This window comes from Symsagittifera roscoffensis, chromosome 2 (genome assembly GCF_963678635.1).
Source record: "Symsagittifera roscoffensis chromosome 2, txSymRosc1.1, whole genome shotgun sequence".
Classification (NCBI taxonomy): domain Eukaryota; kingdom Metazoa; phylum Xenacoelomorpha; order Acoela; family Convolutidae; genus Symsagittifera; species Symsagittifera roscoffensis.
This window is the reverse complement of record NC_087063.1, coordinates 1,371,355-1,398,542: the sequence shown is the minus strand read 5'-3', so window position 1 is coordinate 1,398,542 and position 27,188 is coordinate 1,371,355. Positions and strand designations below refer to the sequence as shown.

Below are 27,188 nucleotides of genomic sequence, written 5' to 3'. Positions count from 1 at the left end.
TTATCTGAATTTCTTGATACTTTTGGCTTGAAAAGCGATTGAATTAAGATGAAAAGTGCAAGTAAGAGTGGTAATTGTAGTTTAATTTTTTTTGTAGTGTAAAATTACGTTTAAACTCTAGTAGAATCTAAGCTGGTGGGCCTACCGCTCAGCAAATTTCTTCTACTGTAGTCTGAAAAATTAAAACATTCTGACCAGTTTTTTATTGACACTGAGACAACCTTTTTTAATTTTTGAAATCTTTATCACTTCCTGTAGGTTCTTTGAATGACAATTCGTTTGGAGTACAACTTTGGAGGAAATACTCAGTTGAAATTCAAGATATTCAACTATATTCAACTAGGTATGATATAATCTTACCTTACCGTGGTAGTTGAATTTTGTTTGCCGTTTTTCGAAGTTGGATTTTAAAACTAATATCGAATGCTTTAGAGGCAAAAACTGTACCTTGATTTTTCTTACTTTTTTCTTTGTTTTTTTCTCAGTGTCTTCGTTTTTTTCTCAAGTTTCATATAACCCATACTAATATTTTAGTGATGGTATTGATCTTTGATTTAATCGAGGCTTGACTTTGATTGTATTGTAAATTAACTTTTTTCCTTTGTTTCATAATGGTCAACTCCACTATCTAACAGAAAAAGTGAAAACGTCACGAAAAACGTGAATGACTACTTGTTTCAAGAATGGACTTTCTTTTTCTGAATTTCCAGCGAGTAAAAAAATAACCGATTGCTCCAGTTTTCTCTAAAGGGGATAACTTCACGAAACAATTTCCGGAAACAGTATTCAACAGACATAAAGAACTTCAACCTGATAAATTTATTTTTTTCGAAAATTGGAAATATTCAAAAATTTTCTATTAAAGTTTTTTTCGGTTTCCTTCTTCTTTTACATTTTTCTAACTGTCTGTTGGCTATTTTTGTAGTTTCATGTACTTTAGAGCATTTTTTGCTTTTTTTGCAGGTGTTTGCGACATGAAGTTTGCATCTTCTTTAAGCTGGAATTAAAGCTGCCCCGCTTGTATACAAGCATAATAGCAGCGGCGGATTTAGGGGGGGGGGGGGACTAATTTATAATAATATATACTAATTTTATATTAATATTTACTAATTTTAAGGGGCGCAGAAATTTTTGGTCAAAACAGGGACTGTTTAGTGCTTTGGGAGAGCTCGGGAAATGAATTTGGTCAACCTAAAAAAAGTCGACAAAATTTTGAATTTTTTTTTGAAAATCCCCCCCCCCTCGAGAAAATCCTAGATCCCCCCTGCAAAATAGGCCAAAGCCAAAAAATCACGCCTGTCGGCTTCTATTTTGATGAATAAATTAGCGACTTTTTCAATTTTTGCATCAATGTTATCACTGTAGATCAATTCTAATGGTAAAATGGACATCATTGAAAGATGTTTTACGCCAAGTTCTGCAGAGCTTGCTCATTGTTTAAAAAACACTTGGAGACGAATAGGAATTAATTAATAAGTTAAAATAAAATTAAGTGTACATTTTACAAAATTAATTTGTGTTATCTAGTCCAATAGGAAAAGCTTTAAAATAAAAGTTAAAATAATTAAATGGAATGCATTTTGTAGTTTAGAAGAGGATAAAATTACATAAACTATTTGAGAATGTCTTAAAGCGTTTTCTGCTGTTAAACCGACATCTTCAGTGTCATTTGAAGGTGGAATGAGTGTTGCATTTTCAGTTTTTCCTGAATTTTTGCTCGGAAAGATTTCTTCGCCTGAATCCAAAAGAATTTTAACCTTCTGAAGCTGTGACGTATATTTAGCATCCGTTAAAGCGAGTTCAGATAATTTTTGAGCTACAACTTCAAGTTGAGTTGTTGAACAATTCTTGATCAAGTTGTGATCAATAACATATTCCACGTGATTTCGGAACAGTTCCAGCGGAAGTTGTTTGAGATCGTTCACGTCTTTGATCCAAGAAAATCTCGGATCCATGAGCAGAGGAAATTGTTGCAATCGGTTCAGAGGAATTTCAATGGGCGCTTTAAATAGTTGACCTTCTTTAGTGCAGAAGTACTGACTTTGAATTTCTTGCTTTTGAGCGTACGAGTTGAGTGTTTTGTACGGCAGCGAGCAAAGCATGTTCTTCGTTTTTGAAATGTCTATTTCTCCGCGCTGGTTTAATTTTATGCTGTTTTTAAAGAGGTCAAAAATGAATTCGACTTTATTACTGAAGTTTTCTGTCGGTGGCCAACGAAGTCGTGACAAAAACGACAAAACCTCTTCTCGCTCGGAAGTTTCCGACTTTATTCCGCTCAAAACTGTTTCCAAAGTACCTTGATCGAGATATGGGATCAAGTTGGCCAGTTTCCAATCAATTCTAGGACCGATGAAAACTCTAGGAACCCTTTCTAGCATTTTGGTGTATTCGGCCAATTGAGCGTGTGTAAACCACGAGGGGTTTGAGCCAATCAGGTTTACGCATTCGCTATTGGTGTCTGCTTTGGTAATCCAATCAGATTCCAGGTATTTATTCACTGAAACAAACAATGCATTGATTTAGTTTTTTTAAATAAAGAAATTGAACTTATGGCATCCAGCCGTATATTTGGATTTTTATGTTTTCATGACTACATTAGCTCAAATATGTGCAATTATTAATTTAAGAATGCTACTCACGTTGTTTTAGCATAAGGAAGTCTTGGCATAAAGGCATCTCTTTGGTGTTAAACCAGAATCGGGGTCTCTTCGTGTCATTTCTGAGCTTCTTCACAATTATTTCCAGACATTCTTTGTTCTCTCTGTCATTTTCATCATCAATTTTAGTCAGCGTCCACACAAGTCTATCAGAATCAAAACTCGTTATGTTTGTTTTTGAAGAGTCCCAATATGTTTTGGGAACTACAGAACACAAGTTGCTCGGACCTAATGTGAACAAAACAGAATTTAAAGATGGAGTTATGAACGAGACTTCTTGCCATACTTTCTCAGCAAACTCTGCGTCGGTTATTTTGCATTGCCTTGCCCTTGAGATCCATGCGTTGCGTTGTTTCTCAGATCTGAGCTCTTGAGGTTGGAATTTGTAATCGCATACCAAAGAATTCAAAACTCTTAGATTATCCTCAAAAGTTCCCGGACACTGTCTTAGGAAGGTTTGAACTAATTTTTCTCGTTTCAGAGCCGAAAGATCTGAGTTGTCAATCGATCCGATTCGGATGAAGGTTTCTCGGCATGTTTCTTTCTCGCCCAAGATTTGATTGTTGAATTGAAATTCACTTGTCCAAAATTCTCGAAGCAGGAATCCGGGAATAGAATTGAAGTGATGCTCTTCAAGTTGCGATAAGCTTTGAAACTCGGTGCCGTAAGCATCTTTTAAAGCAGCACGAATTGTATTCACAACTGTCTGCGATGATTTTCTTGTGGTAATTTGAGAGCTATTGTAAAACAGTTCCTCAAATATCAAATCCAAGGTTGAGTGCTGGCCTGAAAAAGTTAGGCCCATGTCTACAATATGCTCTATATCTTGAAACCTTTTGTCGAATGCTTGTTGGCTAGGATTCACTGCGATGTGCTCTCTAGGGATCCCATTTCCAGGAGCTGAAACTTGCAAGAAACAAGAAAAGTCTTTCTTTTCTTGCTTCGACCAACCTGTCATGTCCAAGATGCTGCTTTTCTTAACTGTTTGATTCAGTGCGCTTCCTACAAGAAATCTCTGGTAGATTGTGAAATCGCCGCATAATTCATTATTGATAATTCTTAAGAAATCTTTGACAGCACTCCACAAATGACCTTCTTGGCGATATATGATGTCATACTGTTTCAAAATATGATCAATAGAAGAGATTTTGTAGCTAGTGAGAAGTTTCAACGCCCAAGTGGCATCTGGTTTTATTTTGTAGAATCTTGACACCGTAGGGAGTTGTGTAATCTGTGACGACAGACCCCAACGACATTCGTGGGACCCAATCAGAACTGGTTTACGGTGGTAAATCTCTTCGCGTTCCATGAAATCGTATTCGGCTAGCTGAAATTCAGATGTCCGCCACTCCACATGAAAATTATGAGGCTGGTTAAGTTGCTGAACCAACGAATCATTTTGAACTGCATCGAAACTCGACAACATTGTTTGAATTTTCTCGAATCGAAAAGGACCTCTGGTACCTTTGAAGTACACTGTAAGTTCTCGAATTGTTGCACAGGAAATAAGTGAGGGGTACTTTTCAATGTATGGACCTAGGTCAAAGCCATACATGGATACTCGTTGGCAAATAGACCTTCGCTGCGAGAAAGCGTCCGACTCCCCTCCCAAACTCAAAATCCGGTGCAATATGTATTTTTGGTCGGCCGATGTAAATGCTCCCGAAAGCTGAGAATCGTAGAGACCCAAGCCCATATACTGAGAGATTCGCTCATCCATAATAGCTATGTACTCGAGCCATTGTGACAATTCATGGCCCAAAAAGCGAGAAACGAAGTCCATTACAGCTGTTGAGAACGGACTGTTATCTTGCACGTGGTTGTCGGGTTGGAAACGCTTCCAGACCTCTCGGAAGTTCTCGGCGTTGACTTCGGCGTAGTAAAGTAATTTGGATATTTCGTAATCGGATTTCCGTCTGTTTTCATTGTTTTTATTACCATTTATTTCGTCGCTCAATTCTTCCGGCGTGAGATCCAGCAAGCGAACAGAAATTCGAGTAGTTTCCAGTCGTGAATGAGCGAAGCTAGTTGAGTCGGCTTGATAATTTGTTTTTGTCGGAGCAAGAGATGATGGTTTAGAGAAAACTGTATTTGAAAGCAAAATTTCGAAAAATACGATAATAATCGCGCAAAACTGCAAATTACCACAACGTCGATATTTGATCGGAGAATTCATTTTTGATAATTCGCGAAGAAAAAAGAAAAAAGATCTTGTGAGAAACTGAAGTGAGGCAATGCAATACTAATAAAAACTGATTTTTAAATAGTTGGTTATAAATTGCGAAATAATTGTTTACAACAACTTGTAATATTTCTCAGTTTCAAAAAGTACATTCTTTTATCCGAATTTGTTCGGTTGTTTTTCTTGCTAAAAGTCCGGCTATAATCAAATATTGACTTTTCACCTTTCTTGTGTAACTTTCGGCTGTGAGAATGTTTGGTTTTTGTTAATTGGAAAACAAAGGCGGATAATTTGGCTTTTTAGAGGACTATAATTTGATTTTTCAAGTCCAGCCTCAAGAGTTTTGAAGTTGATAGTTGTTATAACTCGATTTAAATAGGCAATGAGAACTTATACGACACTGTTAGTCCGCTGGGAAAATCAGTCTTTTATTCCAACTTTTTGCTAAATTTTTAAAGGAACAATTGGAACTGGAAGGGATTTTTTGTTTTTTTGTGACTTTTTAGAGGTGGAATATTTCAGGCTGAAAATGTGGGATTTTGTAATTTTTGACACACTTCTCGTAATTTTGAGGTAAAATTTTGAAATAAGTTTTTGTTGCGGAATAATTTAAAATAGCTTTGGAAACTTGTTTTTTTTCAGAAGTGAAAAAAATGAATAAATTAAAATAGCTTTGGAAACTTGTTTTTTTTTCAGAAATGATTCTGTTTGTATGATTTTCAGGCAACTGATAAAGATAATAATTGGATTATTTCTCCTGCATCAATCGCGTCCGCTGGAGTGTAAATCGAATCAGGTAGATTTATTCAGGTCCTCAAATGGAGTCAAATCTAATTATGCCACTTTGTAATTCAATTGTTAATCTTTTCAAATGTCTCAGTCCAATCAACTAGCTAGTTTCTAGTCGTGCAAAATCATATAATGAAGGTAACTGTGTGATGTGGTTTGAAAATAACAAGAATCAAAACATCAACAAACTTATTGAAATTTTATTGAAATCAAATTTTTTCTTAAAAAAATACGGAAAGATTGTTACGAACAGTGAAAGATCCTCGAAACTTTTTTTTTAAATTTGTATTTCTATTGGCAACTATTGAATAAAACGAAATTGGATTTGTTTCGATATTTGCTCATTATTGTCAATGAATGGCGCTACTCAATATCAGCGCAAATGTGATAATTAATCGACAGGCAAATAGTGTGACAAAATGGTAAACAGAATAGATATATGACAATAATGGATATCTTTTTATCTATCTATCAATGAATGAATGTGACGCAATGTCCACTGTGTCTAAAACTGTGTCCATAGAAGGTACTTCAACACAACTTGGATCTCCCCTCAGTAATGTTTATTTGAGAAATCTGTCGCGCTCTTCAATTATCAAATCAAACTGAAAATAAATGCGCATCGGATTCCCGCTTGCTAAAATTCATCGAATTGCGCTCTTTTTTCAAATCCAGCTGTGATTTGGTCTCCACTTATAAAGTCATACGCAACTGGATATTGATATGGCTCTTTTTGTGAACAATAGCTAGGATAGTAAACAACTAAAACAAATAAATATTATTTTCAAAAAAACAGTGATGACAATTACAAATTCTATTACAAATTTTTGCCAACTCTTAGGGTGATTTCTGTTTAACTCTATCCTATAAATATTGACAGAAAAATAATTTTGTCTGGATTTTCAGCAATTATGATAAAGAGAAAGTTAACTTGTGCCTTTAAGACTGGATTTTGAGGAAAATTTGAGGCTGAATTCAGACATCAATCGAAATCTAGTGAATACCTAATAAATTATCCAAACTTATGATTTGAAATTGGAAACGAAATCTGTCTTTCAGGGAAATATGGTCTTTTTTCATTGCTTTGAATTTTGAATTTTCTCCTGAAAGTTGTTTAAAATATTCATCAAAAAATGGAAAGCAGAACTTTTTAAAGTTGATTGCTGATTAGCAGTTGTGAGTTTAATGAAGGGTTGTTAAATGGAGTCAGTAATGGAAAGCTGTCCCAAAATTAGCCTCCTCAGATAGAAAGTGTCGGTCTATGGAAGACATCGTTAGAGTAATGAAGCGGTTGCTCCCAAACTGTTCATTATTTTACCAACTCTCAAATTAAACAGGAAAATTGTCGCCCTAAATTCCCAACTAATGAAGCGTAAAAAAAATTAAATTGCCAGACCAGATTTTTGAATTTTTCCTATTTATATTTCAGCAAGGTGTCCATTTTGAGAGGAAAAAAATCAGCGGTCTTTGCTATGAAATATGTTTAAAAATAGTGGATGTATATCCATTTTCAAATTAGCCCTAAATAATGAAAACATTAAAAAGTACGATCACTTCTTTGATATTTTGGGTCGATAATGAATCGACATATTTTGGAGGGAGATATTAATCAAAAATGGAATTTCAGGTGCTATACTAACGGAGTGTATTTTAATCAATATGTAAGGCGAACAGACCAGCAGATTTAGATTTAACAAATAATTAATTAATCGCTTGCATACAAAAATAAAATACAGAACGGATTGCAAAGTAAGTTTTAATTTCTCCAGGGTTAATGGAAGGGTTAGGTACCAGTCATTAAAAAAAATTGGCCGCTGTTCTGAAAACTGTGTTTTCTTAATGAAATAATTCCGTTGTGATAACCTTTTCAAGATCGAAGAAAACGTGAAAACTTTGTAGTTACCTACCTCTGTACAAAGATATAGAATGGGTAATAAGTAGCAATTGAGAAAGTTGATAAATTGGAGTTTAGTTTGAGTTTGAGACGGTGTCTATGATTTATTATCTAGCATTTTGGCCCTCAACTAGACATTTGGTAGTCAGTTCTATATAAACAGCTCAATTGTCAATTTACTCTGCAACCGATCCCTCCGATCAATTACACCAATTTCAACTGCACAAACAAACTACCTTTCACTGATAAGCTATGCTTTTTATTTGTTCTAGTTACTTTCAGTTTACTCGATTAAAACTACTGAAAAGTTTGTGGGGAACTTATGTGGGTCTTTGTTCATTAATTTATTGACACTTGGCCTGTAAGGAAAGACTTAATGATAGACAAAAGTCATTGGCCAGATAAAAACAGTTTTGCAAACATCGACAAAATGTCACCAATAAAAGCCTTTTTTCAGACATTAATGGCTCGATTCTATTTTCTTCTGCTTTTACCATGTCGAGTTGACCAAACAAAATTGATTAATAAGATTTAACTTTTCACTTTGTTTTGAGACCTGATTCAAGTCTTTGAATGGCCTTCTAAGGTTGACTTGATTAATGAGTATGTGTTTAATGACATGAGTCGTTAAGATCTGACAATCAAACGAAACAATTTTTAAAACAAAGTGACTATAGATTCCTTTGTCATGATCGATCTTTCACTGACATATTAAAATAAAAGTTGTTATTGTCTCGTGAATTGATTCTTAATATTTTTTCCACATCTTCTAAGAAGTTAGGTATCAATCTATAGTGCTCTTTGGTGCGTCTTTTGGCTTTATTTTCTAGAGTTTAGGAGATTTGAATAATTTTCTTTTTATGTCAGGTTGCAATTTTTCAGCGGTCGAAAGTCGTGAATGAATCATGGATACTATGATTTTAAAACCGCTCCAAGCGATATTATTTTTCTCAAAATATATCGCCATCTGTTCATCTGTGCATGTTAATTCAATTGAAAAGAGAATAATATTTGTGTAAATGTGAGTTACAATGTAAGAAGTCTACAACAATCACGGTCACACAAAATAGTATGCTGATCCTTTTGAGGCTGATGTTTTTAACGCACCTGATATTTTAACTATCTATTTTTTTAAACCTGGAATTTAATTTTTCGACAGCCACCCTAGTGAGGAGAGCGTACTGGCCCAGGATATGTTTTTAATGCAAAATCAGGTGCCTCCAAGAACGCTTTTAAGTCATCGAGTTTAGTATCATTTTACCGCCCTTTCTAACTGTGATTAGGAACCCAAAAATAATTTTAAATCAACTGAAAACTGGACTGAATAGCAATAAGCTGACAAAATTGGGTCGCTATCAAACGGACGAACTTTTCTTATTTTTTATTTTATTAATAAAAAAAGTGGCTCATTTTGTATTTAAAGAAATTTTATATTTGTAAATGTCAATAAACCAATTGGAAACAACAACTTTTTTAGGTCGTGATGACTTTTTTGTTTGTTTTTTCTTTCAGGAAAATTTTTTAAAATACTCTAATAATTACAGATGTGCAGTCATACATAATAATGCATTAATGAATGCAATTAGGAATAGATGCAGTTTATGAGTTTAATTCAAGTTCATCTGTCAAATGTGAGGTAAAGTGCGCTCTCCAATTTCGAAAGCGGAAATCGCGGGAAAAAACGTGATCTACATTTTGTTTCGAAAATGATTTTAATTTTTAGATTTTACGGCGGAAAAAATTTAATGAGTGATCCTATTTTCTCACAATAAGTTAATTTCATCGCAGATTTTCTGGCTGATCAATTTTTTTTCCTTTGAAATTTGAAAAGGCTTCAAAATTTTCAATCATTTTCGGTGTGCTTGTCTTTGTACACTTCTCCAATCCTCTGTTAGCTACATTTTTAGTTAGTAGATTTCTCAGTGGAAGAGAAAATGTCTATTGATCCTGTTTTTTTTTCTAATTAGGTTATTTTTATGGAAAAAATGTGAATTGTAGAAGATTCAAATTCAAAAAGGTTTCCGGGATGTATTTTTTCTTTAAAATAATTATATTTTTCAGTTTTCTTTTTTTTTCATTGGCATTTTCCAAATTTCTGTTGGCTATATTGTGGAATCATCATTTTAGCTTTCAAACTCAAAAAAAGAAGTAAGTCGATTTTTTTGACGATAATAGCAGTGGTTGGAACATTCTGTGCTACTTGCACAGTAAACTGCAATCAGTGTTTCTTAGTTTATTTCTGTTTATTAAATACATTCGTTTTATTTTTTTTTGCTAGGCATTGTGTTGGTAGTTTGTTAGAAATTTCTGCCTATATCCACCTATTCAACTTATCATCGTGATGAATTACAAAAATCAATAAATATTTTAAAAATTATTAACAAAATGTGGGAGGTCTTTCTTATATGTATTTTTAGTAGTTTGTTTTGTTGTAGTGACAAGGATGCGCATGGCGATGTTGTGGCTAGTGTGATTCGCATCTGCATCTCTGCCTGTGAGATTGTGTTCCCTGTTGTGAAACAAGTGGCCCCAGAAGGCTACATGCCACCAGACTCCGAAGTCGGTTAGTAAATTTAACTTAATCATCATCATAATCAATCGTCATCATAATTGTCTTCGGTTTTGTATCCTCTTCTCGGGTTCGAAGATCTCCAATTTCGTGAATTATTAATTTATAACTCATCATTCGATAAAACGGGCAGAGTTTTGTACCCCAGATGAGCTCCTCGTTAGCTGTCGCTTCATTGTTTTTGTTGTTGGGTCATGATTTTTGTTTGTACGCTTACCGTTTACAAGGAGAAGTTGTCTTGGCGTACAGTGCTGATTTAAATTATCCGGACAAAACGAACAAAACTTGAATTTTCAAACGCGTTTTTCTCAAATTGGGTTAAGATTAGACAAAAAGTGAAGAGAACAACGTTGCTTAGAATTTCACCAGAATTAATATGGTGCCATTTTTTCTCCGAAATTCTCAACAAAAATTTTTACCCCAAAAATGGGTCATTTTGGCTTTTTTCAATTAATCAAGAATTACGCTGAAACTACTTTGTTAATTGATAATTATATCACAGGAAGCCTCTTACGCAGCACAACAAATTTTAACAAGGGTTAAATCTTCAAAAACCAGTAAAAGAAAAAAAAATTTCACTCGATAGTCAATAAATGTGATTTTTACTATATAAAACCCAGAATCTCTGTTTAGAATAAATTTCAAACATTTTGCGCAAATTTTTAGAGATTTAACCCTTGTTAAACTTTGTTGGGCTATGTAAGAGGCTTCTTGTGATATAATTTTCTTATCCATTAAATAGTGGTTTCAGCGTAATTCTTGATTAATTGAAAAAAGCCAAAATGACCCATTTTTGGGGTAAAATTTTTGTTGAGAATGTCGGAGAAAAATGGCACCATATTAATTCTGGTGTAATTCTAAGCAACTTTTGTTCTCTTCACTTTTTGTCTAATCTTAACCCAATTTGAGAAAAACGCGTTTGAAAATTCAAGTTTTGTTCGTTTTGTCCGGATAATTTAAATCAGCACTGTATTTCTAACGACACAAAATTTTGGCGGCCAATAAGAATAGCCCCAAACTGTCGTCTTCTCGATAATTTATGTAGTGTATAAACCTAAACAAACGTAATGGAACATAATTAAATCGATTCGATAATATCTTAATATAAGTTTTATCTTAATAGAAAAAAGTTAAATTACTTGTACAATCGTTTGTTTGCTGTGCACTTTGCTTAATGGTAACATTTAGCTGTCATTGCACAGATTAGTTTTCATTTCTTTTTAACCATGCGATAAGCAAGGGTCTTGCAACCAGGTCTCCTTTGAAGGCTGAACTTTTTTTGAGAAATTCTGGATGCTCTTTGTATGATTTTTTGTTTTTTTTGTTCAATTTTTTTTGACGAAATAAACGAATTTTTAGTTTTTCTACTTTTTCGATTCATCTGCTCGTAATCAGGGGCGGATTTAGGGGGGGGGCGGACCCCCTCAGGGATTCGACGCCCTGCCGACCCAAAGGGTCACCCCTTTGATACTTTTTCAGAAATCCATTTTTGGCCGACCGACCCTAAAATTTTTCTAAAGGCGCCTCTGGCGCCAATATAAACTAACTTTGAGGGGGAGCGCGCGCCAAAAAAAACGCGATTTTTTTTGTCAAAATTTTTCAAAAAGTGCCCAAAAACTGCTTTTTTGACTGTTTTTTCAAAAAATTACCTGCGGCGCAGAAAATTTAGCCAAAATAGGGGCAAAACAGTGCTTTGGGAGAGCTCGAAAAATCAATTTGGTCGACCTAAAAAAAAGGTCGTCAAAATTTTCGAATTTTTTTTTTTAAATAAGCCCCCCCCCCCCTCGAGAAAATCCTAGATCCGCCACTGCTCGTAATCATTATCATTCATGTTTGTATCGCAAATCGTTCGAAGCTCTGCTTCGCCTGTGTGATTAATTTTTTTGGTCAATTTTTTGTGCAGTTTTCGGCGCAGATCTGGGGGGGGGGGGGAGGCGGATTTGGCTGCGGTTTGCTGTGAATAAGGTCTTTTTACAAATTTTCACAAAGCCCATTAAAATATTATTGTGCCGCAAAGAAATTTTAGAAAGAAAAACAGGTCAGAAATGACGTTTTAGGGCGTTTTATGAAAAGTTTTGATAAAGCTTGTGGGAATTTTGGCGCTCGCTGCGTTATGAGTTTTGGCGCCCAAGCCGCCTTAGTTTTATAATTTCTTGCATTTTACGGCTCCTCTGGCTTGTATTTGTTCTGTTGCTTGTGTCGTAAGGGCTGCTCCGCTTAATTGTGACAATTATGAAATATACTATTCCTAGTTTAAATAATCAACTATAATAGGCGAAGCTTTTTAAGTCGATAATTGTTGCTCAGACTCTCATATAAGTTTTGGTGTTGTTTTTCTTATTTTTTCAGAAAAAGTCTTTTTTTAGTACCAACTTTTTTTTCCGAACCAACTCGCAAATAAAAGTGTTCATTAAGGTGTTCACTTATTTAGTGGCCTTTTTGCTATAATCACAACCTGTAGCATTGAAAATTTCATAGTATCTGTTCTCTGCTTTATTTTTGGCTAGTCTTTTTGATTTATTAAGAACCCGTGGCTGAGCGGTTAGTGCGAGAGACTCGTAATATCTAAGTCACATTAAATCCGAGATAGCCGAATTTTCACTACTTTGAGGCTTATTTCTTTTTTATTGCACTTAATAGATCTGCTTTTTGTCGTATTCTGGCTAGTGTTTGCGAAGCGCACTTTCTCCTCTGTGTAAAATTTGTTCAGGCTCAATTGTTTTTTATGCGGTTCGACCTTTGATTCCTTTCGAAGTTCAAATCGTTTCTTTTGTTAAAGTTCCGTTATTGAACAGCAAAAGTAAAGGTCACAAAAAACGCGATCGAATTATAATTTCTGTATTTTTTCTTTCCCCACCTCACACGAGCATCAATTTTATTGTGTAACGAGTGGTTTTAAAAGGTTAATTATGAAGACCGAATATGTTTGCCATAGCCTAATTATTCCGTATGCCAATTTTAATAACAATCGAATGATGTAAACAAAACTTTTATTTGTAAAATTTTGCACGTAGGGGGAAAGGAAAAAGAGCCTAATTTCGAAGGTGGAATTTAATTTTCAGATTTTTCTGGGGAATAAAAAAATCACCTATTGATCCAGTTTTTTTTTCAAATTGGAATAATTTCATCAAAAAGTGTCAATCATAAATTGTCTTGAATTTCAAAAAACTTTAAGTCCATATGTTTTTTCCAATAAATTCGAAAATTGAAATAGGTCAGTACTTTTTTTTCTGCTTCCTTGATTTCATGACTCTTTTTCAATCTCTGATAGATATGTTTGACTTTATTCATGGAAAATTCTTTTCATAACAGTTATATGAGAAGCAGTATTGAAATTTTTCGGTATGATTGTAAAGTATTTACACCGAGGGAGTGTAAGTGAATTTTCATGTGTTACACAGCGAAGCAAATTTTTCCGGTGTCGTGTAAAAGTCGTGTTATTTTGAATCTGTAAATTACAGATTATGGTTTGCGGATGCCGGACACCAAGCCGACAGAACTTCAGACCGAATTGCAAAACGTTTTTTTGTTGTTTTGGTTGATTTTGATAGTTTTTTTGTTCCATGTTTATTCTTTCTTCTGGATCTTAACTGTTCATATGTCATACCTAAAAAGATGTTTCATTTTTGATAGACCTATTTTGACGAAGTGTGATTTCTGTGGTAGCATGTATCGGTTTCAGTCTTGGCGCTGCATGATTTCAAAACCAAGTGCTCTTTGGACGACGCTTCTGAATCCTTGGCAATAGGCGATGAGTCATCCCAACTAAGCTCCCCTCAGATTCCGGTGACTGCCCAAATGGTCGTGTTTTGCAGTTGGCGCATCGTGAAAGAAGCCTGCTTCATCCTAGCTGATCTAGTGACCAAGTACAAACCAAACTCAAACTGTGCAGTCGCTTCGTCTCAAATTATCGAAATCACAGACTATGTTACAAAACTGGTTGTGGAATCGAGACATTTGGGCGCGTTCGAGAAGTCCTTTTTAGCCCTCCAGCAGATCGTGAAGTTTCTCTGGACCCAAAATGCGCAACTGGAAGAAGGTGAAAGTGGCATGAGTTTGAGTAGTTTGCCAGAGGTGTGGATTGACAAGGTGTTGTGTGAAGTCGGGGATCCGGAAGGGGCCAAGAAGTTCTGTCTCACCAGAAGGTCGGCAGGGGTTCCCAGATATCTGGAGGTAAGGGATTTTATTAGCAAGGGATTTTATTAGTAAGGAATTTTATTAAATCAAGACATTTTATTAGTAGCCCTGGTGAAATTTGTGGAATAATAAATTTATAAATTCGGATATTGAAAATTAAATGATCCATAAGAATAAACATTTCCTGCACTCTTACTTTTGCTAGCACCATTCGACAGGCCTTTGATGTTCTGTCGATGTTTGTATGTTTTATTTGTTATTTATTCATGCTTTAAAAAATTGTTATCTTAATTGACAATAGTTCATTTTGTAAATTATCAAATTTAAAAAATGGAAATGTTTTTTTTTGTACTGCCACCTTTTTAGAAGTTTTTCGTCGTCTTTTGATACTACAGTTTGTATCATAAAAAGAAGGAAAGAAAGAAATTTATTTCACAAGTCAGCAATGTAATTTAACATGGTAAGTTGTTATACCATACTGATTTAGGTTAATGAGACTCGGAGAGGATAGAAAACGGGATCATCTGACCCTCTTACGTCTAATCTTGTTGAGCTATCAAAAGCTTATTAACAAGAAACATATTTTTTGAATTTGTATCGGTTAAAGAAAGAAAGAAAGAATGAATTTCTCCAGTATATGAAAACATCAAATTTTAAATATACAACATGACAGATTCTGAGACTTGGAGATGACAGATAACGGGATCCTAGGATCCACCACGGATCTGCCAATATGTTTGTTTTTTTTTTTTTTTTTTTTTTTAAATTTTAAATTCTTTTTTTATGTTTCGGTAGATTCGATTAGATACTTAAATTGTTGGTGACTGACACAGTTTTTCTTTCAGCATGGTTACTCTAGCTCAGTGGTTGGATTAGTTATCGTTTATCGTTTTTTTTTTTTTTTTTTCTAAGTATTTTGAAAACAAATTAGTGAGAAAAAATTTTTAAAAATCTAAAAAGTGCGATTTCTCGAAAACTAGCGGGTTCTGGAGGGTCATTTTTTTCCACCTAATTCGTAACCCTACGGGGGTTGTCCAGCAGCATTTAACCAACGGTTGTATTAGTTTTTTTTTTTTTATAATTCATAAATATATTTCACCAATTCGATATTTTGAATCAGATAAGTTTGGAAATTGTGGTAATAACGCGATATTTCCATAAAAGAACTATTTTCAATATCCACTGGGAGCAAGCCCAAGCTATTCATTTTATTATACAATTTGCATGCTCTATATCGTATCGAGAATCTTTCGATTTTACGTTTGCAAAGAGGTTCCAATAGTAACTTGGCACTAGATCGCCTTGTCAATTTCTCCGACTTTTGAAAAGTGAACATTTCGTTTAGAAAATTTTCGCTGTGCAATTGGTTTACAGATTTAAGAACAAATTTCAGAAGCTCGTATACGTGGTATTCAAAAACTGTCAGTAATTTATTCTTTTCAAATATATCTTCACAGTGATCTTGCCGCTTTCTGAAATATATAAATTTTAAAATTTTTTTTTGCAAAATGAAAATTGGATTCAAAACACTGAAACTACAGCATCCATAAACCAGAATTCCGTACTGTAAAATAGGGACAACATTACTTCGGTAGTATTCTAATAGTTGGTACCTGGGTACATAATGTCTCAATTTTGATATTATGCCACATTGTTTCCCAAGTCTCATTTTAACAAAATCAACATGACTGACAAAGGACAATTTACAATCAATATAAATTCCTAAATACTTGCACACAGGTTTAACGGTTATATCAAGGGCATTCAAATTGAAAGAGCAATTGGAAGCACTTGATTTAACGGTCATTTGTACTGTTTTTGATATATTGATTACTAATTTATTTGCTATTAACCATTTATTCAGACATTCAAGGTCTGACTGGATATTTTCTACAGTGCAGCCTATCGCTGTTAAGTTAGTATCGTCCGCAAAAAGAATTATTTCTGCAGACTTACAAGTCAGAGGAAGATCATTCATGTATATGATAAATAATAATGGTCCTAGGATTGATCCTTGTGGAACACCGCAGTCAACCGTGTTCCAAGCAGAACTAACGCCATTAACTTCAACACGCTGCATGCGATTTCGTAAGTATGATACAAACCAGTTCAAGCAATTACTACGGATACCGTAACATTCTAACTTGTAGATTAGTATGTCATGGTCGATAGTATCAAAAGCTTTCTTCAAATCTAAGAAGAAACTATAAATTGAATCTGACAATGTAATATCTAAGTCACATTAAATCCGAGATAGCCGAATTTTCACTACTTTGAGGCTTATTTCTTTTTTATTGCACTTTGTAGATCTGCTTTTTGTCGTATTCTGGCTAGTGTTTGCGAAGCGCACTTTCTCCTCTGTGTAAAATTTGTTCAGGCTCAATTGTTTTTTATGCGGTTCGACCTTTGATTCCTTTCGAAGTTCAAATCGTTTCTTTTGTTAAAGTTCCGTTATTGAACAGCAAAAGTAAAGGTCACAAAAAACGCGATCGAATTATAATTTCTGTATTTTTTCTTTCCCCACCTCACACGAGCATCAATTTTATTGTGTGACGAGTGGTTTTAAAAGGTTAATTATGAAGACCGAATATGTTTGCCATAGCCTAATTATTCCGTATGCCAATTTTAATAACAATCGAATGATGTAAACAAAACTTTTATTTGTAAAATTTTGCACGTAGGGGGAAAGGAAAAAGAGCCTAATTTCGAAGGTGGAATTTAATTTTCAGATTTTTCTGGGGAATAAAAAAATCACCTATTGATCCAGTTTTTTTTTCAAATTGGAATAATTTCATCAAAAAGTGTCAATCATAAATTGTCTTGAATTTCAAAAAACTTTAAGTCCATATGTTTTTTCCAATAAATTCGAAAATTGAAATAGGTCAGTACTTTTTTTTCTGCTTCCTTGATTTCATGACTCTTTTTCAATCTCTGATAGATATGTTTGACTTTATTCATGGAAAATTCTTTTCATAACAGTTATATGAGAAGCAGTATTGAAATTTTTCGGTATGATTGTAAAGTATTTACACCGAGGGAGTGTAAGTGAATTTTCATGTGTTACACAGCGAAGCAAATTTTTCCGGTGTCGTGTAAAAGTCGTGTTATTTTGAATCTGTAAATTACAGATTATGGTTTGCGGATGCCGGACACCAAGCCGACAGAACTTCAGACCGAATTGCAAAACGTTTTTTTGTTGTTTTGGTTGATTTTGATAGTTTTTTTGTTCCATGTTTATTCTTTCTTCTGGATCTTAACTGTTCATATGTCATACCTAAAAAGATGTTTCATTTTTGATAGACCTATTTTGACGAAGTGTGATTTCTGTGGTAGCATGTATCGGTTTCAGTCTTGGCGCTGCATGATTTCAAAACCAAGTGCTCTTTGGACGACGCTTCTGAATCCTTGGCAATAGGCGATGAGTCATCCCAACTAAGCTCCCCTCAGATTCCGGTGACTGCCCAAATGGTCGTGTTTTGCAGTTGGCGCATCGTGAAAGAAGCCTGCTTCATCCTAGCTGATCTAGTGACCAAGTACAAACCAAACTCAAACTGTGCAGTCGCTTCGTCTCAAATTATCGAAATCACAGACTATGTTACAAAACTGGTTGTGGAATCGAGACATTTGGGCGCGTTCGAGAAGTCCTTTTTAGCCCTCCAGCAGATCGTGAAGTTTCTCTGGACCCAAAATGCGCAACTGGAAGAAGGTGAAAGTGGCATGAGTTTGAGTAGTTTGCCAGAGGTGTGGATTGACAAGGTGTTGTGTGAAGTCGGGGATCCGGAAGGGGCCAAGAAGTTCTGTCTCACCAGAAGGTCGGCAGGGGTTCCCAGATATCTGGAGGTAAGGGATTTTATTAGCAAGGGATTTTATTAGTAAGGAATTTTATTAAATCAAGACATTTTATTAGTAGCCCTGGTGAAATTTGTGGAATAATAAATTTATAAATTCGGATATTGAAAATTAAATGATCCATAAGAATAAACATTTCCTGCACTCTTACTTTTGCTAGCACCATTCGACAGGCCTTTGATGTTCTGTCGATGTTTGTATGTTTTATTTGTTATTTATTCATGCTTTAAAAAATTGTTATCTTAATTGACAATAGTTCATTTTGTAAATTATCAAATTTAAAAAATGGAAATGTTTTTTTTTGTACTGCCACCTTTTTAGAAGTTTTTCGTCGTCTTTTGATACTACAGTTTGTATCATAAAAAGAAGGAAAGAAAGAAATTTATTTCACAAGTCAGCAATGTAATTTAACATGGTAAGTTGTTATACCATACTGATTTAGGTTAATGAGACTCGGAGAGGATAGAAAACGGGATCATCTGACCCTCTTACGTCTAATCTTGTTGAGCTATCAAAAGCTTATTAACAAGAAACATATTTTTTGAATTTGTATCGGTTAAAGAAAGAAAGAAAGAATGAATTTCTCCAGTATATGAAAACATCAAATTTTAAATATACAACATGACAGATTCTGAGACTTGGAGATGACAGATAACGGGATCCTAGGATCCACCACGGATCTGCCAATATGTTTGTTTTTTTTTTTTTTTTTTTTTTTTAAATTTTAAATTCTTTTTTTATGTTTCGGTAGATTCGATTAGATACTTAAATTGTTGGTGACTGACACAGTTTTTCTTTCAGCATGGTTACTCTAGCTCAGTGGTTGGATTAGTTATCGTTTATCGTTTTTTTTTTTTTTTTTTTTTTCTAAGTATTTTGAAAACAAATTAGTGAGAAAAAATTTTTAAAAATCTAAAAAGTGCGATTTCTCGAAAACTAGCGGGTTCTGGAGGGTCATTTTTTTCCACCTAATTCGTAACCCTACGGGGGTTGTCCAGCAGCATTTAACCAACGGTTGTATTAGTTTTTTTTTTTTTATAATTCATAAATATATTTCACCAATTCGATATTTTGAATCAGATAAGTTTGGAAATTGTGGTAATAACGCGATATTTCCATAAAAGAACTATTTTCAATATCCACTGGGAGCAAGCCCAAGCTATTCATTTTATTATACAATTTGCATGCTCTATATCGTATCGAGAATCTTTCGATTTTACGTTTGCAAAGAGGTTCCAATAGTAACTTGGCACTAGATCGCCTTGTCAATTTCTCCGACTTTTGAAAAGTGAACATTTCGTTTAGAAAATTTTCGCTGTGCAATTGGTTTACAGATTTAAGAACAAATTTCAGAAGCTCGTATACGTGGTATTCAAAAACTGTCAGTAATTTATTCTTTTCAAATATATCTTCACAGTGATCTTGCCGCTTTCTGAAATATATAAATTTTAAAATTTTTTTTTGCAAAATGAAAATTGGATTCAAAACACTGAAACTACAGCATCCATAAACCAGAATTCCGTACTGTAAAATAGGGACAACATTACTTCGGTAGTATTCTAATAGTTGGTACCTGGGTACATAATGTCTCAATTTTGATATTATGCCACATTGTTTCCCAAGTCTCATTTTAACAAAATCAACATGACTGACAAAGGACAATTTACAATCAATATAAATTCCTAAATACTTGCACACAGGTTTAACGGTTATATCAAGGGCATTCAAATTGAAAGAGCAATTGGAAGCACTTGATTTAACGGTCATTTGTACTGTTTTTGATATATTGATTACTAATTTATTTGCTATTAACCATTTATTCAGACATTCAAGGTCTGACTGGATATTTTCTACAGTGCAGCCTATCGCTGTTAAGTTAGTATCGTCCGCAAAAAGAATTATTTCTGCAGACTTACAAGTCAGAGGAACATCATTCATGTATATGATAAATAATAATGGTCCTAGGATTGATCCTTGTGGAACACCGCAGTCAACCGTGTTCCAAGCAGAACTAACGCCATTAACTTCAACACGCTGCATGCGATTTCGTAAGTATGATACAAACCAGTTCAAGCAATTACTACGGATACCGTAACATTCTAACTTGTAGATTAGTATGTCATGGTCGATAGTATCAAAAGCTTTCTTCAAATCTAAGAAGAAACTATAAATTGAATCTGACAATGTTGCCAGCCTCATTTTTTCGGTTAAATCTGCTAAAGCATCAATTGTACTATGCTTATTGCGAAAACCAAATTGTTTTGAAAACAGAAGAGAAAAATTCTCAAAGTAGGAGTATACGCGGTTGTACATTGCCCGTTCATAAACTTTACTCCATACGATGAGAAGAGATATAGGACGGTAATTATTTTCATCTGTTTTCGAACCTTCCTTATGCAGGGGAAAAACTTTTGCTTTACATAGTTCATTGGGAAACACTCCTTTCAAAAAAGAGAGGTTAATGATAAATGCTAGATAAGGCGCCACAACCGCGGATGACGTCTTAACAATTATATTACTGACGTAATCATCACCTGCTGAGTACTTATTATCAAAGCTGTTAATAATTTTCTCAATTTCTGCAGGGCTTACTTGATAGAGAAATATAGAAAAGGGATTGTTAACAACCACTTGTATGTCAGCATTAGGAACTTCATTTTTGAGCATAGTCCCTACAGTTGTGAAAAAAGTATTAAATTTATTCGCAATGTCAGCATCTGTTGGTTTTTCTTTCATTTCAAGGCATGATTTTAGGGGTGGGATTTTGTTTGATTTGATGTTCTTGCCACTGATATCATTCAAAAGTTTATATGTTTGTCTTGAGTCTCTGATACAATTTTTAAATTTATTCCAGTAAAATTCTTTTTTCGATTGCTTAACTTCTTTTTCAAATTGTGATCTTAACAGCTTAAATTTTGCTAGATAATCAGCATTATCGGGGTTGATTTTGCATTTTCTGTGGGCTATATTACGTTTGTTTCTTAAATTAGCTAGCCTATTGGTAAACCAAACTGGCCGCGTTTTTTGTATATTTTTCTTACGTTTCAGAGGAGCAAAGGCATCAAGAGTTGTTACAAACAATCCTTGAAAAAACTCAAAAGCTACATTGGCATCCTGTATTTCAAACAAACACTGTTTATTATTATCCAAAACTATATGTAAATTTTGCAAAAAATTTGACACCGTAAGAGGTGCTTTAAGAAAAGATGTATCCCGGTAAGGTATTTCGTCGTAACAATTTTCCCTTTTTAATTTCCACTCAAATAATATGGGATAATGGTCGGATATCGTTTCATATTTAAGTACATTCAAAACAGGCAGTGGTATATTTTGAAATATAAAGTGGTCTAAACACGTTTGCGTATTTTCTGTAACTCGAGTTGGTTCATTACTGCTAATCTCATAGCCATTTGAGCTGATCGCGTTTAGGTAATTCTTAGTAAGCAGATTGTTTTGGATAATATCTATATTAAAATCACCACACAAGATCATTGGCTGATCCATAGATTTATTTTCATCTAAATAAGTATCTAACTTCTCTACGAACAGCATTTTGTTAGCGTTGGGTTTGTTGTATACAACACCCACTGAGAACTTAAAATAATTTTTCGATATTGTAGCAATTATACCCTCATCAAAGGGCATTTCTATTTGATTCAAAATACAACAGGTATTTCTGATTTGTATCATGACTCCCCCGCCAAGAGTTTTCCTACTTTTTGTGCAGCATTGATTATAACCACTGATTAACCAACTTTCATTTTTATCATTGTCTGTTAGCCATGTTTCAGTTAAACATATAATATCGGGCGGAGACTCAAGACTAAGAATAAGTGCTTCCAATTCATCTAAATGTTTTTTAATCGAACGTATATTAATATGTATGATACTTATGGTTAGGTTAGGCTTGGAGTGTTTTATTTCCATTGGTCTCCTCGTTCTCGATACGAAAGGGCTCTTCTTCGATTGAGCTAATATTGGACTGCTTAGCTTCTGGTGTGTCTCCTAAAAAACCCATGATGTAGTCCAGCATATCTTCTTGGTTTCCTTTTCGTGCACGTAGTTCTTGTATTATCTCAGTTTCCTTTTCATTTGTCTCACGGTAGTTGATTTTGTCTCTTCCTCTTTTTAGTGTTGGAAGGCTTGTGGATATTGGCGTGGCGAAGAAATTATCCGGTTTTTTCACTAACTTAGGCACCGGTGTACCATAAGAATCATTGGGAAGACAATTTCGCGATGGGCAATTCGCTTCTCTTCGGGGTCTCTGGTTGAATCTAGGTACTGCATCTGCTGCGAGTCTATCAACGTCCTTTTTGTTTCGTACTTCAATGAACCTAGTGCCATTTCCATTATTACCTCGAACCTCAATTTTTACTGCACAATTGTCAGTAACCGTCTTCAATTGTCTTTCCTTGTTTGCATAAATGTGCACCTCTTTATCGGGCTCAGGTAGTCTCTCATTGATAAAAATAAATTTACCGTTTGATTTGTTTGTCACTCCTTTCAACATTGCCTTTGACCTCCAAATAATGTTCTTGATTTCGAAATAGACGAATTTGACTATCACTATGGCTCTCTCTGCGTTGGGGTTCCCCAGGTAGTGACATGCCTTTATACTTTCACATCCTATATTGATTTTGAATATGCTATTCAAGAAATTCACTGCCTGTGCTGTAATTGATGGCGAAAGATCTGATGGAAAGTTCGAGATAATGAGACAGTCCTTGCTGTTGTATCTCTCCAATTTCAGCACTCTATCACTTAGGTCTGTACAGCAATTTTCCAGATTCACAATTTGTCTATCTTTTTCTTGTATTTGTTCCCACATCTGGAGAAGGATGGGCGTCAATTCGGTTTGGTTAAACAAATACTGAATTTTTTAGGCTCTTCTGACAACTTCGCCCCCACTTGAACTGCCGCGGCGTGTGAACAAAGTATTCCTCTCTTTGCTCAAATCTGCAAAGCTACCCGAAGAGAAGGAAACAGAGCGGAGATGCAAGGTATGAACACTGATTTTGAACATCATTCAATAGTAACTGTTTTCATATAGTTTGGTGTTGTAAAATATTACTAAATTGGGGATCTTTGGAAAAAGTTGGTTACCAGAACCGATTTTTTTATATAAGTCCTGTTTTTATTTAATATCAACTAATTCTTCTCAATTAAAAGCTTTTCAGTCATCTTTTTCAGACTTTGACATCATTATCAGGAATTTTCATTTCTTAGATCATCCCTTACTTTTGGTATAATTCTCAACGGATTTCTTGATAAGTCTAATGCAGCAGCTATCTCTAGAAGTGTCCATAGCATAATAAAAATAATAGTTTTTTTCCGCTTCGTACAATTTTGAGAAATCTGAATGTAAAATGTTAGACGTTTAAAACTTAGATCCACGCCCTCAACGTCCTGCGCTCGTTGTTTCGGTGCAGCCACATTGGCCAACTGGTCCACACCCACGTGACAGACGGACTGGTGACGTCACTGGACGGGTTCAACTCCATGCTGTGGCCGGTGCAGAATGCGAGCAACCTCCTCTTCACAGCTATTCTGTCCAGAGTGTTCGGAGTGCTGCCGGATCCCATGATCATCACACGCAAGAACTGGTTCGCTAAACTATGTTATAGTTCGCATATTTCGTAATCAAAGAACAAAATCGATCAAAGAGCAAAATCAATATAAAAATCATCTATTATGGTTGATTAAGTTCAGCAAATCAATCAGGCAGCTTATACTTTTTTAAGCCTTTAAGACCAATTTTTAGACAATAAGAGCCAGTTGATACCATGTTTGGTGTTTCGTAGCAGAATTAGTATTCTTACGTGGATAGCTGATTTCAGAATGATGCAATCCATTTTTTCCGTCAAACATTTTCTTAAATCTGAAGTTCAAGTTACTCTATTAGTGAACCTAAGGAGTTTCGAGACTGATTTTCATTTGGCCTAGAAGTAACGCGGTTACCTATGTATGCTAAGGTCGGTTGTTGGAGTCCCGGTCGTATCTTGTTTTTTTTCAGCTTGTATGAAATTATAGCAATTCTTCCGGGAAAAATTGAATTGTCGGACTTTCGTTTGTCTGCTTATTTTTTAACGGCTTAGTTGCCACATTTTGAAAATTTCTTGCGTGGTCAGCTATTTTCGTCGTGATGCAAAGTGTTTTTTTAAGTATTGTTGTAATTTATATTTTTAATAGCCCTGACTTCGTATGGTTTCTTTTTTATTTCTGTTTTGCTTAAAAGCTTCATTCGGCCTAATTTTTTTCGGCTTATATTTTATTGGCTTAGTTGAAGGGCAAACAATGATTGATTAAAAAAATTAAGTAGTTCGTTTTTCAAAAGCTCAGTTTTTACACTAGCCAGCTTGCGAGCGTTAGTATATTAGTACGAAACTTCTTTTTGTCTAACCTAACTCGCAAATAAAACATTGGAAATTGCATAGCATCTGTTGTCTGCTTTATTTGTTTGACAGCTAGGGTTTGTAAGAAATTAAGCGTCTCTCGCTGAGTGGTTAGTGCGTGAGAGTCAAAATTTTTCTGTCGCAGTAGGTGTTAGGTTCGAATCCGAGACGTAGCCGAATTTTTTTATTATTTCGAGGCTTATTTCTACTTTTTCCTTTTGCCCTTTTTAGAGCTGTTTTTTGTCGTATTCTTGCTAATGTTTGCGAAGCGCAGCTTCCTTCGCCTCTGTATAAAAATTATTTGCTCAATTAATTTTTGGGCCAACAATTTTGGTTGGCTTTTTTAAAAGTCGATTCATATATAGTTCGGATGGGTCATTTTTATCGAAAAAGTGTCATCGTAACCTGTTTTAAAAATTCAAAGTTTCAAAAAACAAATCGGTATTTTTTTCTGTTTTAATTGCGTTCATTCACTCTTTTTCAACTGTCTGTTGGCTTTATTTTTGTTTTTGGCTCATAGAGCGGTTTAGAGAGGCTGTTGTAGGCTCAAGAATAGCATTTTTGACTGCTCGTTAAGAAATTAAAGACATACTTAATGCTGCTTGTTGTGCTTCCTGATTATTTTTCTGAAATTTTCTTCATCCCCCCCCCCCCCCCCAAAAAAAATAATTTGTTATTACCATCTTTTTTTATTTTCGCTAGCTTGCAATGCTGTGCTTGCACTGTAGTGCAAGTAATGCGAAGCTGGGCTTCGCCTGTGTGTTGCAATTGAGATTTTTGTTTAAAAAATTAGGTGATATTCGCTTATACAGGTCGTGATTATTTTTTTTGTTTTTGTTATTTGTTCAGGGAAAAGTCTCAAATATTGTTTGGCGGTTTGAATTTTCACTTTATTTCCTTTGTAAGTTTTTCCATTATCAAACAGCAAGAATATGAGGAACACGAAAAACCTGAATGACTTCTTTTTTCAAAAATGGTGAATAGAACAACTACCCATTCATCCAGTGTTCTCTATTTAGGGTAGCTAGATGAAAACTTTCCAATCATTACGTTTGTCTGCTTATTTTTTAACGGCTTAGTTGCCACATTTTGAATTTTTTTGTGTGGTCAGCTATTTTCGTCGTGATGCAAAGTGTTTTTTAAAGTATTGTTGTGATATATATTTTTAATAGCCCTGACTTCGTATGGTTTCTTTTTTAAATACAAATTTTATGTGATATAAATAACAAAAATACTTAAGAAACATTTTGCATCTTTAATAGCTCTGACTTCTATTTTCAAAAATGGTGAATAGAACAACTACCCTTTCATCCATTTTTCTCTATTTAGGGTAGCTAGACGAAAAGTTTGCCAATCATAAACAGCCAATAAACAGCCAATCTTTTGCTATTTTATTACCCTTGCGATACGCAAAGGTATTGCAATCGGGCACAAGGTTTTTTTTCCCGTAAACAACAGTTTTTGTTGCGTTTCAGTTGCCTGTTTGGTTTGCTAGACAATGTTTTTGTGATTTTGATTTCATCTCGAAGACGGACAGTTGCTACGCAGCAAACCCGATCAAAAAAATTAACATGACAATGCGCAAAAAATCCAAATGCAAAGTTTCTGCTCACCTTGCTCACCTTTTTTCTTATTGCAGGCGTATTCATTCAGAATATGTGGCAAAATTTTTATTTATCCAAAGTATTATTTTTAAAAAAAAAGTTTTGTGTAATAATGTCTTAAGTTATCGTGTTTCAGCATGAGTTGTTCCGAGTTCTTCACAAAGTTTCCCGATCTCTATGACGTGCTCATTTGCAAGCTGGAGTCGGTTTTGAAGCCTTACTCGGCCATGATCAAGTCCCCACTTAAACCCAAGGACGATTCAGTAGCTGGATTCGACCACTGTGTGTTGACATCGGCTGATATGTTTTCGACTTCGGAGTTTGCGGCTACAAATGCAGTTCTTTATCCGGTTTTGTTGCTTTTGGAACGACTCTATGTGACAGAGAATGAAGAGAAATATGCGCCGTTTCTGACACTCACTCTTAAGTAAGGCTTAGACAATTTTTAGGTCTTGCTTTTCGTATTTACTCTAGATTCCTTGATCAAACACATATCACCAACAATTTGCAGTAAAACATACTACATTTGAAGAAAGTAGCAATGCAATGCAGACCAGAAACTTGGATTGTGAATTTAAGGTTCATCAGCTGGCCCTTGATCCGAATCAGGGCCATAGTAGCCAGAGTGGTCCCCAACTTCCTCCTCTCTCCACACTCCACCCAGGCCATGATGAGGGCCATGATTCAACTATGTCTCTCTTCGTCCATAGAAACAGAAGGTGCTGTTGTCAGTATGAATACTGTACATGGCACGCTACTAACGGTATGTTTTCATCCATTGTGACATGTGGACTGTTTTTATAAATAATGCAAAATTGTTGACAATATCGATGACCTTAGGCAGTTTAATCGGCCAAAACTTAAAGCATTTCAAGTTAATTAGTTTTCGCAAACCGTTTTTAAGTGTGGAAATCAGTAATGAGATGAATTCGATGATTCCAAAATGAGCAGTTTTAGGTGAAGTAACTTCGTTCAGTTTCATTGACCGAAAAGATATTGCCAACAATTTGGTATTAACTCTAGAATAAGAGTGGCATCTAGAGCGCCCAATAAAAGACTCGTCTTTGAGCCACGATTCTTCTATCAATTCAGAGTCTTTTTCATTAATGAAGACC

At 34.8% G+C, this 27,188-nt stretch overlaps 3 protein-coding genes across 3 annotated transcripts in view; 2 read left to right on the top strand and 1 right to left on the bottom strand.

Annotated features, from left to right (window-relative positions):
* The window catches only part of LOC134839262 (uncharacterized), a 354,799-nt gene that overhangs the window by 129,635 nt on the left and 197,976 nt on the right, over window positions 1-27,188 (top strand). The window lies entirely within an intron of this gene.
* Window positions 1-27,188, top strand: part of LOC134838926 (tRNA (32-2'-O)-methyltransferase regulator THADA-like) — a 77,076-nt gene that overhangs the window by 46,354 nt on the left and 3,534 nt on the right. Inside the window, exons 14-20 of the mRNA XM_063854254.1 lie at window positions 9,958-10,085; window positions 13,774-14,264; window positions 17,562-18,068; window positions 22,961-23,077; window positions 23,466-23,680; window positions 26,210-26,500; window positions 26,653-26,836. Of these exons, the coding sequence (XP_063710324.1) occupies window positions 9,958-10,085; window positions 13,774-14,264; window positions 17,562-18,068; window positions 22,961-23,077; window positions 23,466-23,680; window positions 26,210-26,500; window positions 26,653-26,836 (1,933 nt within the window). The remainder of the gene's footprint in view (window positions 1-9,957; window positions 10,086-13,773; window positions 14,265-17,561; window positions 18,069-22,960; window positions 23,078-23,465; window positions 23,681-26,209; window positions 26,501-26,652; window positions 26,837-27,188) is intronic.
* Window positions 1,496-7,652, bottom strand: LOC134839617 (uncharacterized). Its single transcript, XM_063855227.1, has 3 exons — window positions 7,536-7,652; window positions 2,640-6,390; window positions 1,496-2,497 (listed from the first exon to the last, which is right to left on the bottom strand). The coding sequence occupies exons 2-3, from the start codon at window positions 4,831-4,833 to the stop codon at window positions 1,524-1,526; spliced, it is 3,168 nt and encodes a 1,055-aa protein (XP_063711297.1). The 5' UTR covers window positions 4,834-6,390; window positions 7,536-7,652; the 3' UTR covers window positions 1,496-1,523.